Source organism: Nicotiana tabacum, chromosome 19 (assembly GCF_000715075.1).
Source record: "Nicotiana tabacum cultivar K326 chromosome 19, ASM71507v2, whole genome shotgun sequence".
In the NCBI taxonomy this organism is placed as follows: Eukaryota; Viridiplantae; Streptophyta; class Magnoliopsida; order Solanales; family Solanaceae; genus Nicotiana; species Nicotiana tabacum.
This window is the reverse complement of record NC_134098.1, coordinates 144,879,877-144,895,924: the sequence shown is the minus strand read 5'-3', so window position 1 is coordinate 144,895,924 and position 16,048 is coordinate 144,879,877. Positions and strand designations below refer to the sequence as shown.

General features: G+C 34.3%; 3 protein-coding genes across 4 annotated transcripts; 1 reads left to right on the top strand and 2 right to left on the bottom strand.

The window, feature by feature from the left end:
- The first annotated feature begins 1,137 nt into the window (after nucleotides 1-1,137).
- LOC107773519 (uncharacterized) lies at nucleotides 1,138-3,874 on the top strand. Its single transcript, XM_075238825.1, has 2 exons — nucleotides 1,138-1,465; nucleotides 3,337-3,874. Exons 1-2 carry the CDS (start codon nucleotides 1,283-1,285, stop codon nucleotides 3,730-3,732), a joined length of 579 nt encoding a protein of 192 aa, XP_075094926.1. The 5' UTR covers nucleotides 1,138-1,282; the 3' UTR covers nucleotides 3,733-3,874.
- A 432-nt stretch (nucleotides 3,875-4,306) lies between these two features.
- On the bottom strand, nucleotides 4,307-9,262 carry LOC107831858 (UMP-CMP kinase 3). 2 transcript variants are annotated; one of them, XM_016659653.2, is made up of 10 exons: nucleotides 9,090-9,262; nucleotides 7,935-7,995; nucleotides 7,282-7,333; nucleotides 6,340-6,457; nucleotides 5,880-6,036; nucleotides 5,698-5,778; nucleotides 5,442-5,549; nucleotides 5,233-5,304; nucleotides 4,693-4,744; nucleotides 4,307-4,521 (listed from the first exon to the last, which is right to left on the bottom strand). In XM_016659653.2, exons 2-9 carry the CDS (start codon nucleotides 7,962-7,964, stop codon nucleotides 4,733-4,735), a joined length of 630 nt encoding a protein of 209 aa, XP_016515139.1. In that variant the 5' UTR covers nucleotides 7,965-7,995; nucleotides 9,090-9,262; the 3' UTR covers nucleotides 4,307-4,521; nucleotides 4,693-4,732. The 2 variants fall into 2 exon arrangements, with proteins under 2 accessions (XP_016515139.1, XP_075094925.1); XM_075238824.1 differs by lacking the exons at nucleotides 7,935-7,995; nucleotides 9,090-9,262 and adding an exon at nucleotides 7,535-7,713.
- A 3,154-nt stretch (nucleotides 9,263-12,416) lies between these two features.
- Nucleotides 12,417-14,750, bottom strand: LOC107831857 (pentatricopeptide repeat-containing protein At1g06270-like). Its single transcript, XM_016659652.2, has 2 exons — nucleotides 14,525-14,750; nucleotides 12,417-14,256 (listed from the first exon to the last, which is right to left on the bottom strand). The coding sequence occupies exon 2, from the start codon at nucleotides 14,041-14,043 to the stop codon at nucleotides 13,042-13,044; it is 1,002 nt and encodes a 333-aa protein (XP_016515138.1). The 5' UTR covers nucleotides 14,044-14,256; nucleotides 14,525-14,750; the 3' UTR covers nucleotides 12,417-13,041.
- Between the last annotated feature and the right edge of the window lie 1,298 nt (nucleotides 14,751-16,048).

Sequence of the window (16,048 nt, the reverse complement as noted above, 5' to 3'; positions counted from 1 at the left end):
CGGTATATGATAATCATTTGGTTTCCAATAAATACTGTGAATAATTGCTTGAGATAAACAGTATACCAATCTCTGTATGAGATTTCCTGTTTTGGAACAAGCCTGTCACACTCATTAAGAAGCTTTCGTGCAGTATATAACTGCTTCTGCCCTACTTACTCAGAAGATATATTCGACAATTGCTAGAACTTGCATCCAATCTTTGCTTTGATACATTCTTCACTGCTCTTATTTGGTTTATTAATCTCATGATGATATGATTTTTCTGTCTGGACAAAAAGAAGTTTTTTAGTCTCCTTAATACTAGACTAGATTAATGTTGTAGATCATGGACAATATTGAAATCCCAGTCATGATCATTTCACTTAATTCTCTTGAATCTAAACCACTTAATGACCTGAATTTATCAGGAATAGGTACTCCACCAAAGTCAGAATATTGATCGAAATGGAACATTTTACTCAAATCTCTAAAGTATAGAAAGGCAAGCCTAGTTATGTACTCTTTCCAACTTTTATGTGCCACACCGCCAATGCCACAAGTGTATAACATATGTATATTGACTGGCAGCTATATAGCAAGCTTCCAGTGACTTGTTAGCGATGAATGAACAACCAAATGTATTAAAAGCCCAAAAAGAAAAAGAAAATAGATTTGTCCTCAGACTTGTGTATTGTGCAAACTGCAAAGCACCAACGTCCATCAAGAAAGTAGAAATGGCACCAGGTAGCCACTCTAAAGGGCTGTTATTTAGGAATTATTCAGTGCGTCCTGAATTTCAATTTTATGGGACAAAAGTGTCCTGAATTGTCCTAAGTTAACATTTTTAATTTAAAATTTCAGGACAAAATAAGTGCTGGCTAATTTCTAAATAGCATCTCTGAAAATGTACTTGCCCCATCAAGAAAGGGTAAAGGACCAAGGTCCAATAGAGGAGCCCAGTAGCAGCATATTTGGGCCTATGCAGGTTTAGTTGGGCCTTGTAGGCCACTGGAGAGGCCCATATAACCTCCAACATGTTGTACTTTGAATTATTTGCATAAAATCAACTGAAATAGACTTTTAAAGAAAAAAAGCATAATGATACCAAGATCTTTACGTAATACTATATGCTAATCAATGAAATTACCTATATTTCCAGTTAAGTAGAGTAATAATTATGCTATCCTTTCTGGTTTTTTGATTTTGTTCTTTCGACAGGAATAGGCCTATCCTCCTGGAACAATTTGAGTCCCTTTGAAGAATTAGAACTGTCATTCTTGTTCAGACCAACAAACATACAATGGCTACTACTTCCCTTTCTTCTTCAGTAGCATCTCTCTGTTTCTCCCTTTCCTCCGAATTGCTTCCATCTGACTGTAGAGAGAAACCTAATTCCCTTTCATGGTCTTCTTCTTTTCCCCAACTCAAACTTTCTGCTTCTTCCATTTCCATTCCATGCCCTTCTAATCTCTCTCTCCGCCAGGTATCTTCTTCATCTTATTTTGCAATTTTTAGCCTTTTCTTTCCTCTATATGATTCTTGGTTTATTCTATTTTCTTCTAGTATTTATTTTGTTAGAGATTTTCTTGGTCCTGTAATTAATTCTATCAATTTCTTGCTCTAATTAGAATCAATATGTATACACATTTCATGATTTTCTTTAAACAGCAAAAAAATCAAACTGCTTGAGAAATAAAATTTTGAATTCCATATTATTAAATAGGTTGCATTGAAATGTGAATATTATTGACCTTATCCTGATTGCACCCCCCTCCTCTTTTGGTCTTTTGGAGCTTAGCTGAGGAGTAGGCATATGATTGTTCAGTTTAAAATTCAGATGAGGTGACACTGTTCCTTTTGACCGATTGGATTTTTATGAAATTTAGGACTTTTGACACATTTCTGCATTGTCAATTTGAGAAGAATTGAAGCAAAAGGAGAGATATTTAATGTTTGTTCCGAGCAAATTAGACATTGAGCCCCTTATGGTTTCTAAGTTTAGCACCTCCCTTGTGGAAGGGGAAAAAGAAGGTGGTCGAATGAGGGCTTATTGAACAGTTGCTAAATATCTTCCTTCTTTTCAGCATCAGCTATTTGCACTCTTAACAGTCTGAATATAGTGTTTATGAAGTTCCTCACCGTGGAATATATATATATATCTGCCTCATCTATTAAGACCCTTTTAAATTGTAGCTTAGTGCTTACCGCTTCTTTAATGTATCTTGACATAAGGTTAATTCGTTATATTGGTATTGCATTTGCATTTGATTTAGCTGTTAACGTAAAAGATTCTCATACTTTGAGTTTCAGAATTGGCAACTTAATTTTGTTGAAATTGCTTTAGGATAGAGACAATTTGTGGAAACCTTATGGTAGTGTTGTTCACTATCTCACCTTTAACTTGTTTGGCATTATATTTCTGTCATCTTTACCTGCAAATATACTCCGGAAAGCAGTATTAACATGCAAAGGTTTCCTTTCCCAGTATTAAATCTCTTCATTGTACTTATATTGTACTTGGTTCGGATTCATGTGCCATTCTTTTCTTTATTACTTAATTTTTGAACAGATGTGCTGATTCTCATGCATTTGGATCATACAAACAAACAATTCTCTCCCCAATAATCAAGCATGGGGAATGAAAAACCTAAAACCACATTAACTTTATAGGAATGGTTCGGCTGTCACATTCTTAATAGAGTATGGAAGACTTACCTTTGTTCTCTGTATTGGATGGATTTGGAGAAAAGGGAGGCAACACATTATTGCCTCTATTCTCTTTATTACTTAATTTTTAAACAGATGCGTTGATTTTTGGGAAGTAACTTCTAAGATTTGAGTATACGATAGTGAGGGAAATTTGAATATTCTTTATCTGGCTATTTAAAAAATCTGTAATGGACTTCGGAAATGTATTCAATGGTGTTTCATCATTGCTTACCTAATAACCTAGAACATGGCTACTTGATATTTTTCTGCGACTAGTCAAGCACATATCTTTTTGAATCATTCATGGTTCGCAGTCAAGATTCTTGCTTTTTCGTTTTGTTTAAATAAAGATATGATAAGGCAAGAATGTTTGAAGTTGTGAAGCTTCTTATCTGTGAAAAACATAATTCTCTATTGGAAACAACCTCTCTATCTTCTCAAGGTAGAGGTAATGTCTGCGTACACACTACCCTCCCCAGACCCCACTTGTGGAATTGCACTGGATTTTTTGTTATTGTTGGTTGGATAATATACTTGTACTAACAAGAGATGAGTTCCGATCAAAATGTGAGGTATATGAAAGTGCAGCATGAATAGATGTTTCATGCGTATATGAGATTGTACTTGTTTTTCCTTTTTTGGTAGAAATTTGTCATTGAGGCTGCATGGACAAGAAGATCTCGGAGTGAAGCTGCAAAAAGGCCCAACAGGAAATCATGGAAACAAAGGACGGATATGTATTTGAGACCTTTTTTACTAAACATTTTCTTTTCAAAACGATTTATCCATGCAAAAGTCATGCATCGAGGAACCAGCAAGGTGATCTCTGTAGCTACCACAAACGCGAAAGACTTAAGGAACACATTGCCTTCCCTTATTGACAACAATGCTGCCAGGGTGATAGGCAAGTTGATTGCAGAGCGATCAAAAGAAGCTGATGTCTACGCCATTGCATATGAGCCCGGAAGGAATGAACGAATTGAAGGTAGACTTGGGATTATTCTCGACACTATCCAAGAAAATGGCATCATATTTGTTTAATATTTCACCTTTTGTGTTTGTTACTTGCAACTAGCTATATTAGGTTTTTTTAGTATCAGTTATTCCCAACTGTTAGACCCATACGTCTTCTGTATTCTTCAGAGCTCGTCTTTATAGCATGTGATAGAGTTATTTGCCAAAAGATTGTTCTATTATTGTGGTACCAGAGGTCTCGCGGATTTGACCTTTATAGGGACTAATAGCATTATATTTGAGCAAATGAGAATGGTGCACGTCCAGTTAGCCAATTAATGTTACTGAGTTTTAAGAACTTCGTCGTTCTAGAAAGCTAAAAAAACAGTAGTTTTTGTTTTCCCAAAACTAAAATTTTATATTCTAAGAACAATTCTTCCATGAAAAAAACCCATTTTTTCTACACCAGACGCTACAATATGTTCTCCTGTATAAAAGAAAAACATTTCTTATTATTTCTAGCGGGGGAGTGGGATGATGTAAAAGCATTTTGTGTTGTGTTAGATCTGTCTGTCATTAATTACCACACGTTAAGTCTCAATTCTTAATTGTTCGCGAAAGGCCCAAATATGTGCATATGCGTGTGCGTGTGAGAGAGAGAGAGAGAGAAACTCATAATCTTATTTATAAAAATTCAGTCTCGACAATGATAATACAGAGGCAATAAGCCAAATAATACAGCATTTGTTTCCTTCATAAGAACAAAAAATAGGAAGAAAGAAAAAGAAATTTTTGCCATAAACTTGTATAAAAGTAGAATCTATAAAGATACATCGCCTTATAGCAAGCACCAAAATGCAAACAATACTGGTATACCTGGAGAAAACGGAACATTGTAATAAGAGAAGGTTAGTCAACAATAAAATCAATTCAGATTAGAAACAGATCATACATTGCAACCCATGCAAAGCTCTAGATATCTAAGTAAGGAAAAAGCGGTGATAAACAAGTAACACAATAAAGTCCAACTTTAGAGTTCTCAATTACCATTAATACGTAAGCATGATGCCGCTCTACCAATATACTCCTAGGCAGCAACCTGTAACATAGATAAAGGATCTGTATAAAATTCCAAAGATAATGCAGAACCAAAATTTAATTATTTTGGACAAATAAACTGAAAATCTGCTCATATTATGAGCTTACTCGATTATATATGGAGAGATTCGTCCTAGATAAGGCAAAGTTTATGAGCAAACTTAACCACAAATCATTATAAATCAAATAATGCTCCACATAATCAAAACACTGCAGAAAATGTTTGAACATTTGTATGACAAGAATCATATATAATTAACAGTAATCCCCAGCATCAGTTAAACAAGTTCATATGATTATCACTACCTGTGTTAGTTCACACTGATCTCATAACGTTAAAAATATCTAGTTCGGCTTAAGCCCTAGTATTTGCATCACAGGACATTTACTTCCCAAATTACGTCATGTACACTGGATATCCTTTTCCATGCAAGTTGAAGGTCTTAACATCCTTGTAACTTTTGGTATACCATCATGTTAGTACTTTACCTTCTCAACAGCTGGGGCAAAAACAGCTTTAACTGCTTCAAATACTTCTCCAACAGGTTTTGCAGCATCAATCTGAAGAAAAAAAGATGTCATCATCAGTTTAATATGCAGGGTCTCTCTCTCTCTCTCTCTCTCTCTCTCTCTCTGTGTGTGTGTGTGTGTGTGTGTGTGCTGGAAGGCAGTAAAGACACTGAAAAATAAAACAGTACCTTTCGAACCTTCCCCTTGGAGTTGTAATATTCAATAACAGGTAAACTAGATTCCAGGAAAACCTTGAATCGCTTCCTTATTGTATCAATATTATCATCTTCTCTTCCCTATAGAAAGAAATCAAAGTTCATGAGAAGACCAAACAAAAAAAAAGCTAGAAAAGAAAATTAACAAAGAAGAAACAAGAATAACATAAAAGTTCAAAGAATTGTAAACATGAGGAGAGGTCTTCTACCAAGAAATTATATGTCTAACCTGGTTCCGACCCAAAAGGCGTCTCTCCATCTCTTCTTCAGGACAATCAAAGAAGAGCACAAACTCAGGCTCAATTCCAGTCTGGAAGACATTAGAAGTGTGATAGTCAAAGTTTAACAACTCTCAACTGAATAGGAGAATTATCAAGATGCAGCTAAAAGAGGGTGTATTGAGGAACTCACAACTGACTCAAAAGCTGCACGGTTCTCCTCATTGCGAGGGAAACCATCAATAAGAAATTTGTCGTTCCCATTTTCCTGAATTGCTCGTTGGAGAAGCTTAATTGTTACCTCTGATGGTACAATTTTCCCTTCTTTAATCATGTTTGAAATCATCGTCCTGTACATATGTGAAATGAACAGTTTACAATGCTGATACAATGAGCAATCCTCGGAATATGACGAAATACAAACAAAACTATGACAGTTTAAACTCTATGCACCACATTTAAACCATGGTGCCGAGGAGTAATCCTTTGTGTGCAATAAACATTGCTTGAACCAGCTATTGAACTAAAAACAAAAGGATAATGCAACTTAACAAACGGCTATTGATCTACTATACAAAATGCTGGTTGAAACTACAAAGGGTAAAAAGTACGGAGAAAGATAAAGCAACACAATCAAAACACAGATATCCTACCCATTCTCTGAACCAGATTTTATTTCTGCTCGGAGAAGATCACCAGCACTTAGATGGGTGTACCCAAAGTTTTCAACAATATTAGCACACTGGGTGCCCTTACCACTGCCTGGGCCACCTGTCCATGTTAATAGGGAAAACAAATCTTAGCTCAAGATAAAAATCCCATATCAAGGGTGCAGATAGCATCAACAAATATGCTATGTCCAATGAGGATGTGTATTGGATCCACAAATCCATACAGGTTGCGTCCCCCTGGGTAATTTCCTAATAAAATTTTATTCATAATTCACAGACAAATTATTTCTCGAGCGAGAAGATAAAGAAGAAGTGGAGCAACTAGCAAAGAGTATTAAATTTTAGGGTGAACTGGATATAGCTTCCTTACAGGTTTTCTTCCGTAACCCTCACGTGTCAAATAATTACAAAACCCTCCTTCTGTTAACTTGTATGTAAATAATCACAAAAATGAAGCCCATTACGTCCGAATATCAATTCTATAATCACAACCTAAACTAGAGTAGTAACTATTCCAACCAGTCAATCTGATATGGCTTTTACAACCATCCTTCAATATAGCTTCCTGTTTCATTTTGATCAAAACTGGAGGTAAAAGCCCAAAGGATCCTAATGGTCGTACAGCCATTTGTGAATTAATATAATAAATGGATTATGGTGGTTTGAACAAAAGGAGTTATACACTTGTGGCTCTTACCGCCTAATAGTTAAAACCTAAAGGTTGCATATTAATTGGTATTAGAGGTAACACTAAGTCAACATGCTGATCGGATAACTGCTACAATGGCAAAGATACGATTGTCCAATGAGTTCCACCTCTAATCCTCACATCAACTACATATAGGCAAAATACTTTTGCCATACTATGAGGTGATGTATCGGGGATGCCATAAGATCATGTGATGTTGATGTTGAAAAACTCACCTAGAACAAAAATAACAGAGACCTTCTTGTTGGTTGGCAGGCTTCCTGCTCCCTGCAATTCATCATTGGAAAAAAGAATATCAATCTAAGGAGCAGGTGGCATCTGCATGATACTATGCAAGAGCAGAATTCATGGATAATTATACTATTTACGAAGAATGGAGGTGGTAATTCCTATCGACAAAAATCCATATAAGTATATGAGAACTCTTTACAAAATTTTAAAACTTCAGAGAAGGAATGGGAATTGGACCCTTATTTCCGCTCTTTCTTGGCGTCGGTGTTGCTGCATGCATGCTGCAAATCTAGAAAATCGGTATCTAAATTCACAGTGCAATTGCTGTAGCCCCATATATTGTAAGACACCAGAAATGGACACAACTATACTATTTAAAGCCTCTAAATCTCATATTTTTTATGACAGCTTTTACTAATATAGTAGTTTTTTTTTTTTTGAACTCCAGGTAGACAATACAGAAGATAGTTATAGCTTAAATGTCAAGCATCCCTCCAATAATGTATGCTAGTAAAGAAAGAATTTCACTTTATTCAGATTCCAGATGCTTAGATAATTTCAGAATCAGAACTTATCCACAATGTGAGCTAACACCAATAATCAAGGTAGTACGAATATTCTTTGTGAAGAAACCTACCTGGTTAGAAGAATCGACAACAGTCCCCATGGATGTCTGGTTACTGGTCTTACTAAATTGTCTGCAGAAAGAAGAGTAATGTTATATGTACATTCTTCTATGTTTGAAGTAAGTGAATAGGACCTCACAAAACAAAGGAAAAGGTAGCAAAGAAAGATGATACTGACCCTAAAAAAAAAAAAGGAGGGGGGGTTATGTCGGAGGAACTAGAAATGCAAGATTAGCCTGCTTTCATTTCTCTTATCACAATAAGAGTTAGAGATCGGGTGCTGGAATCTTTGGCCAACATCAATTAATATATTCCAGTGCCGGATCACAAAAGAAAAATAGAACGTGCTCACATTAATAGGCTTTCAGATACTACAGCGGCTAATTAAAACAAGATCCAATTGACAAAGAGAAAAAGAGAAGCTTTTGCAGTCAGCCACAATGTCTCCACAAAATGTAACATTGTAAAGCTTGAAGCTTTAAGCATGCTTTGGTACATGCACTCGCTTTAGCATGAGTTTATTCTCGCTCTCACAGATTCGCAAATACCAGCCTAAATGTTTTACAAGCCTCGATAAAATGGCATAGCACTATCCTAGAACAAGAGTCACCAAAATTTGTTGGATACACTCCACCATTGAAATTCAAAGAGATCAATTCAATTAAACCCAAACCATTACTGACATAACAACCAAATCCTACCCAGATCAAAGCCAAAAAAATTGAAAAAGGAGCAAAATTTTCAGACAAAAATCAAAACTTTCAACATCGAGCTAAATAAAACAGTCAGAGCAAAATCAAGCACACGCAAATTGCAAGAGATCAATTCAAGTAAAACCAAAAATCATAATTAGAAGGGTAAAAGACCAAATTCCTACTTAGATCAAAGCAAAAATAGCGCCAAAATACAAAAGCTAATCTCAAGACTTCCGAAACGAAGAACATTAAGCTAGATAAAACAACCAATGCTCAAATCAAGTGTACACAAACGAAAATCCACGCGGATCAGAGCCAAAAAAACACGTAATTAACTTAAATAAAGTATAGGAAAAAACAGCGAAAACTAAGCAATGCAAGCTTGAAATTCACCAGATGAATGAGTAATTAAATCAATCAAAGCATAGATCGGGAAAGGGTGGATAGGTGAAAGCGAGATCTGAAGCTTACCGAAGGTAGAAGAAGAAGAAGAAGAAGAAGAAGAAGCTTGAAAAATAGAGATCAGGAGAGGCAGAAATATGGAGGGAATGTGATGGGAATAGCTCGCGAGCGTGTTTCTGATTTATTTATAGCCCAAAAGAAATGAGTAGTAGCTGAAGAATTGGAGGAACCAATTTTGAATGGTAACTCTCTTCCCTTTTTCTTTCTTATATTCCACATGTTGCGTCCATTTGTTTACTCTCTCTCTCCCCTCTTTTTTTTTTTTTTTTTTTTTCTAATTCTTTTTTGGTAAATTGACTAATCTATAATTTTGCAGTAGACATTTTTTGAATTTATAAAACAATAGTAGAAAATAAGTTATTGAGTGATGTAAAATGAGAGTCCTGTTTTATATATCATGATTAGTGGCGGATGCAACTCTTAGGCAACGAGTTTATCCGGATTAGTATTTTTAATATATATATAATATGTAAAAAATTATTAAAATTTAATAAATATTAAATCCGAATCAAATTTTAAAATTATAATGAGTTAAAAAAATCAAACTTATCAAGTTTAAATCATGAATCTACCTCAAATTTTAAATTAAGTACAATATTTTCTAATGTTTTTTTAAAACCATATACATCATTCTTGGCATAAACTAAAAAAGAGTGTATTTTTAAATAGGAGTGTTTGTTTATTAATTTTGGAAGTGGTTTGTTGGTTGGGGAAATAAAGGTGATTGTACGAGAATCGGAGCCTAAAATAAGAAAATAAATCTGCGAGCTACCGTTCATTCTTCAAATAGACAATCTCAAATGTCTTACATTCGTTTTTAATTAAAATTCTGTTTATGCTCATGACTACATGATAGGTACTTTACACTTGTTTATTTCCCTTTATTTTCTTCTTTTTGCTGTAAACTAAAGATATGCTAATATCTTTATTTTAATGGTATGTGGAGAAAGGGCATGTTTAGCTTTTTCCTAAGCTCGGTTTTTCAAAATAAAAATTATTAACACCACATTATAAATTGTCGAAAGAAGCTAAACTTGAATTTACGGAGAACCTTTTTCCTTTAAAACTATTTTTCGATTATATTGAAGGATCATTGAAAAAGAAAAACAATATCGCAAGAATTAGAGGCATGCCTAATATATTACAAACTTTCATCAATATTACTAAACTATATGCAGGGGCGGACCTAGAACATTGAATGCGGATTTTCGAGAACCCAGTAACTCTTGCGTAGACCCTGTATTTATATTTAAAAAATTACTAAATATTTATAAATATTTAACTGTGAACCCAGTTATTATTGCATATTAATTTGAAATTATGGTAGGAACCCATAAGCCTCAAATCCTGGATCCGCCTCTAACTATATGAGATCGTTTGATACGTGGGATAATGGGTAATAATCCCGAGATTAGATGCGAATTATTTTATCCCGCATTTAGTTGAATTTTTGAATTTAAGATGTCTAGTATATTAAAAAGGAAATCTTACGAAAGTGTCACAAATAAGTCATAACTTACCAACCTCTAGCTATCATAGACTTACCAAAACTAACCAAACACATACAAAAATTAAAAACCCAAATAAATAAGGATTCTTCCTCTCCAAAAATTATACGAAAAGATCTTCTTCCATATTTTTAAGCGTGACCAGCAACATTAGATGCAAGGCAGAAAAGAAATTTCATGGACGAGTTAGCAAACAAGATGATGAAATACAAAAAATAATATTTATGGGTATGGTTGTACTAACTTACTTAAGCAAAAAGGGTTCTTTTTCAATGGGTATGGTTGAAATTCATTAAAAACATATAGATGAGTCAATATATAAAATTTGAGGAAGATTGGAGGTGATTTGGACCGATTTGGTATCAAAATTTGTAGTTAAAATCGAGTTCAAAAAATTATTATGCGACACATATATCAAAAATGTATCACGCATGTATCTCACAAACAGGTATATATGGATATACATGTGATACACATTTGATACAAATATGATACATATGTGATACACATATCATTTTTTTCCATGTTCATCTTCTACTTCGAATTTCAATTCAAGTCACCTTAAACTCTACCAAATTATCCCAAAACTGAAATTTAAACTCCTTAAAATGTCTCAAAAGAAAGCAAAAAAATAATATTTTATTAGCTACAAATAACTAATTTGCTAATATTGATAATATCTAATATATTAAAAATATCTCTTTCTAATATCTTCCATCGATATTACCAAACGATAAGTGTCGGTTAGTCGGTGGTTATGTTCAAACTTTACTTCACCTAAGATGAGTAGCAGCTCTTAGAAGGAAATGTCAATGGCGAAAATTAAATTAGAAGCTTCTTATACTAAATGATTATTATTGCGTACTTCACCTCTAAAACTTCTTTTCACCAGAATTACCAATTTGGGATTAGACCATCACATCAAATTGTGGTAATTTCCTATTATGTTCTCCAATTACAATGAGAAGCATTTAGCTATTTTCTTAATCCAATTTTAGGTCATTTTTAAAATTAGCACACTCAAAGAGTGTATATATTTTCCTCGTTTTTTTTCTTGGATTTAATTTGTTACAAGGTCTTAACTTCAACATTTAAAAACTCTTGAAACTTTAATTTTAAACATTAAAGAAATAATTAAAGATTATGTCATTAAACTTTACTTGGTAAGTAAAGAAAGTGTCAAGACACCATATTAGAAGTTCAATGATAACTTTTTAGCTAGTCAAGCTAGCAAATAAATATGCTCCCAAGTCCAATGGAGGATGCTTAAAGAACCATCAAAGTTGATACTCTTATGCTAGTTAACTTTCCATGTGATAAAAGCTTATTCTCTTCTTCTTTTTTTCGAATTAATTATTTCCCTTTTAATTATAGCAAAAAGGGTCTTTGTCATGGATTCCTAAAAATAACACACCCTAATTGGATACTGCCTAAATTCTTTGGACATTAGCACTATAAGAAATTGTTAGAATATGTAACTTCCGTTAGAAAGAATTTGAATATTATAATTACAATAGCAAATGGAATATTCTTGAAAATAAGAATCGAATAAGTAACTTTGAGTTTCAAATCAATTCTTCTATATCCTTTTTGTTTTTAATTCCCAGTGTATTAACACTGTCTCTACTTTTATCAAACTATTTCTATATTGGGGAAATGCTGGAAAGGGACATGCAGACATTCCAATTTCATGGTTTTATTTATCAAGTAGACTTCAAAGGATGACATTCAAAGGATTCATCATAATTAGACAAGTAAACAAAAAACAAAATAAAGCAAATTCTAATTTTCTACTCTAAAGACAGGGGCATACATACAAACATTCATAATATGTAATTAAGTACAATTTTCCCAAAACTATATACAGGATATAGGTGTTTGTAACAGAATTCAACTAAATTTTGTGTTTTTCATTAACAATTGAACCAAGTTTTACTTAGATAAGGTAGGAGATGCCAATGAATAATACTCCCACAGAGGCAGAAAGTGTTTTGCCGTCTAAAGCATATGAAAATGCATAAAAAGCTCTGAGTTTCGTAAACTAATTAATAAACAAAAAAGTGATAAACAGTACATGGGTTGTGAGAAGACTCTTAATCGAGGTTCCGAAATCGCATTCATACTAGTATAACCACATGCTCCTTCAATCTGGAAAATGATGTAGGTCCATTTCTTTTATTACATATAATGGTGGTGTCTGGAAGCTCGGGTGCACCTCGATTATTCCACCTAGTATTTGCTATCCCCACCAACACAGGTTCTTTCTGCCTTTCTATAAAGCTTATTGTTTGGGTTCGAGTCTTGAAAACAGCCTCTTGCAGAAATGCATGGAAAGGCTGCGTACAATAGACTTATGTGGTCCGGCCCTTCCCTGGACCCTGCGCATACCGGGAGCTTAGTGCACCGGGCTGCCCTTTTTTATAAAGCTTATTGTTTCACATGTATGCACTAAACTATGACCTTAGTTCTGCAAATCTCTGCCTCACAGCATTGGCAAGTTCCCATTCACCAATATTTGCCAGGCCTTCAACAACCTTTTGCCTTGACCTTATGTACGGTATGAACCCTCTCTTGGTCATTTCTATCACAAATTTTCCAGCTAAAACAAACTGGCGGTTCTCTAAGCACCCTTCAAGGACTAACTCGTAGCACTCGAACCCAACATGGACACCCTCATTTTGTAAGAACTCAATTACTTCAATCGCTCTCCATATCTCTTTGTTAGCTCGTATTGCTGCCAATGCTTTCACCAAAGTGTCTTTTCTCGGGCTCAAGCCAAACCTCACAACCATTTCATTCACCATCTCTATGATAGCAGGCGTCATTCTTAGCTCGGATAAGTTGTCAATTAAAGCACCGTAACTATCCAAATCTGGGATACAACCAGCCCGGGCCATGCCCTTCAATACATTAACTGCTTCATCTATCTGATCAACCTTGCAAAGCGATGAAATGATGTAATTGCAAGTGCCACAATCAGGGCTATATCCTATATCCTGCATTTCCAACAATATGCTTGAAACAGAATGAGATTTACTCCGATGTTCAAGCCAGGCAGTGGAGAGTAGGAGGTGAGTTTGAGGTACAGGAAGGCAGCCAGAGCGAAGGGTACACTGGATAATGGCAAGAGCGAGTGGGAGAGGATTTGAGCTTTGGAGGGTGTAGGAAAGGAGAGAGGAATATGCAATTCGAGAGCGAGAACGAGGCCTGACTGGAATAAAAGATTGTAAAATTTCGTCAACAATTTGGATTCTTGTGTTCTCAGGAAAGGTGGATAAAAATGAAAAGGGATTTGGATTGTGGTAAGACCCTTTAGAGGAGCTCAAAATATCAGGAATATGTTCATATCTTTTTGCTTCCACCACTGCTTTAATGGATTCTTCAAGCAGTTTTGCTGAAGATACAAAAGAACGACAAATGGGACGAACAGACAAATGCAGCTTTGAAGCTGCCATCACCAGATCACCCTATCCGAGTTCTTCTTATTTTAGTTCTAACTTCTAAGCGTAAGCAAAATTAGTAGAGGTGCGTTTAATCTGGACACTGACAAAACCTGCAAGGCTACGTTACAACAGGAACTAATACCGAAAAGATGTTCTTTATTTTCTTACTTCAGATAAACAGCTTAGCCTTAGCCTCAGAATGCTTATAATGCTTGAATTTTCCACCTGCAGAAGGGGTAGCGGGTTATGAGGGGTAAAAAGTCTGCAGCAACTGGACACATGATATAGCAAAATGCATGAAATAGCAGAAAACATTTGATGTATTCATTCTGGAATAACATCGAACAGGGAACAGGCATAGAATGGGAAAATAACTAGCAGATACTTATTTCGTGGGAGAGATGAAAATACTTTATATAGAAATTGCAATTCATGAAACACATTTCAATATTCTTTCAACATTCTATCAAGTGGAAAAGCAGAAGAGTAATACCTGTTCTCGCTATAACATAGAGGCAGAAAATACACCATAATCAGGCAAACACCTCTACAGATGTTGCCGGTTTCTCCCTTAATCCTGACTTGCTAACTATAGGCAGGCAGTCCAAACTATGGCTGATTAATAAATGAATTTCTTGTTTATCTTTTAGACGCAGCTTTAAGTTTGATGAGAAATAGGAGAGAAATTAATTAAGAAGAACAAAGAAAATGTGATTGCCTCTCTCTTCTTTTCTTTTTCTTTTTCTATAGCTTGTTTGGATGGTTGTTAAATATCATTTCATAATGTATCGTATCGTATTGTATTGTATTGTATCATTTGATAAATATAATTTTTAGATAGATTGTATTGTTTATCGTCATTTTATGATATCATGCACTAGCAATATGAAGAATAAACTTGCAATATTATAAAAAAAATTATGATACGGGATAAATTTATTATATTAAAAGGTACGGTAAATGATAAAATAAAATTATTTAATAATAATAAAGGGTGAGATGAGAGAAAAAGACAAGGTAACACCATAACTACACCAAATCGATCGTTACATAAAGTGACAAATTTTGTCGTTACATAACGACGAATTTAACGATACGATACAATAAAATTTAAGTAACAATCAAAACATACATCGTATTTAAAGTAACAATACGATACAATACAATACGTAACAACCATCCAAACAAGCCGTAAAAAGAAAAAAGTGAACCAAAATGAGCACCTGCAATTTTTGTAAAAATTTATAAGTTATACATATAGATTGTGTAAAATGGTGTAGCTTAATTTGTAATAGGAGGTTAGTTATTATTTTTGTTAATTTAACACTTAATGCTTATCATAAAGATTTATTTATAATTACTTGATTTTACAGTATGAGGGATGAACTTAGTGAGTTTTTATATAGTCCTCTTCAATGACTTACTCTACATCAATATTTATGCAACAAGTTCTTTTATTTGTTTCCAAATTTATGTATCTTATTTGCTCCAAAGCATTGAATATTCTACACTAGATCTTACTTCGAGCTTTGGTATTTTGTCGGTGGCGCATCCAAGATATTTTATAAGCGGTGTTACAATTTAAAGAAGTGGACTAATGAACAAATCACTATACCGATAAGCGGTGTCATATCTTATATTTATCCTCAATATTTTTATTTTTCTTATACATATCTAGTAAAAAATTTCACGAAGCGGTGTCCCATGACACCACGTACAATATGGTGCATACGCCCTTGTATGTCATAACAAAAATAGCATATATACAAGACTACATGTTTGGCCAAGCTTCTATAATCTACTTATTTTGAGAAATATTTTTTCCAAAAGTGCTTTTCAAAAAAGTACGTTTGGTGAAAATCAGTTTGTGTTTAGCTAATCAATTTGAAAAGTACTTTTGAGCAACAATTAGTGTTTGACCAAGCTTTTAAAAAGTGTTTCTAATAGCCCGTTTGGCCAAGCTGCAAAAATTAGCTTATTTTGAGAAGTGTTTTTTCCCAAAAGTACTTGTACTTTT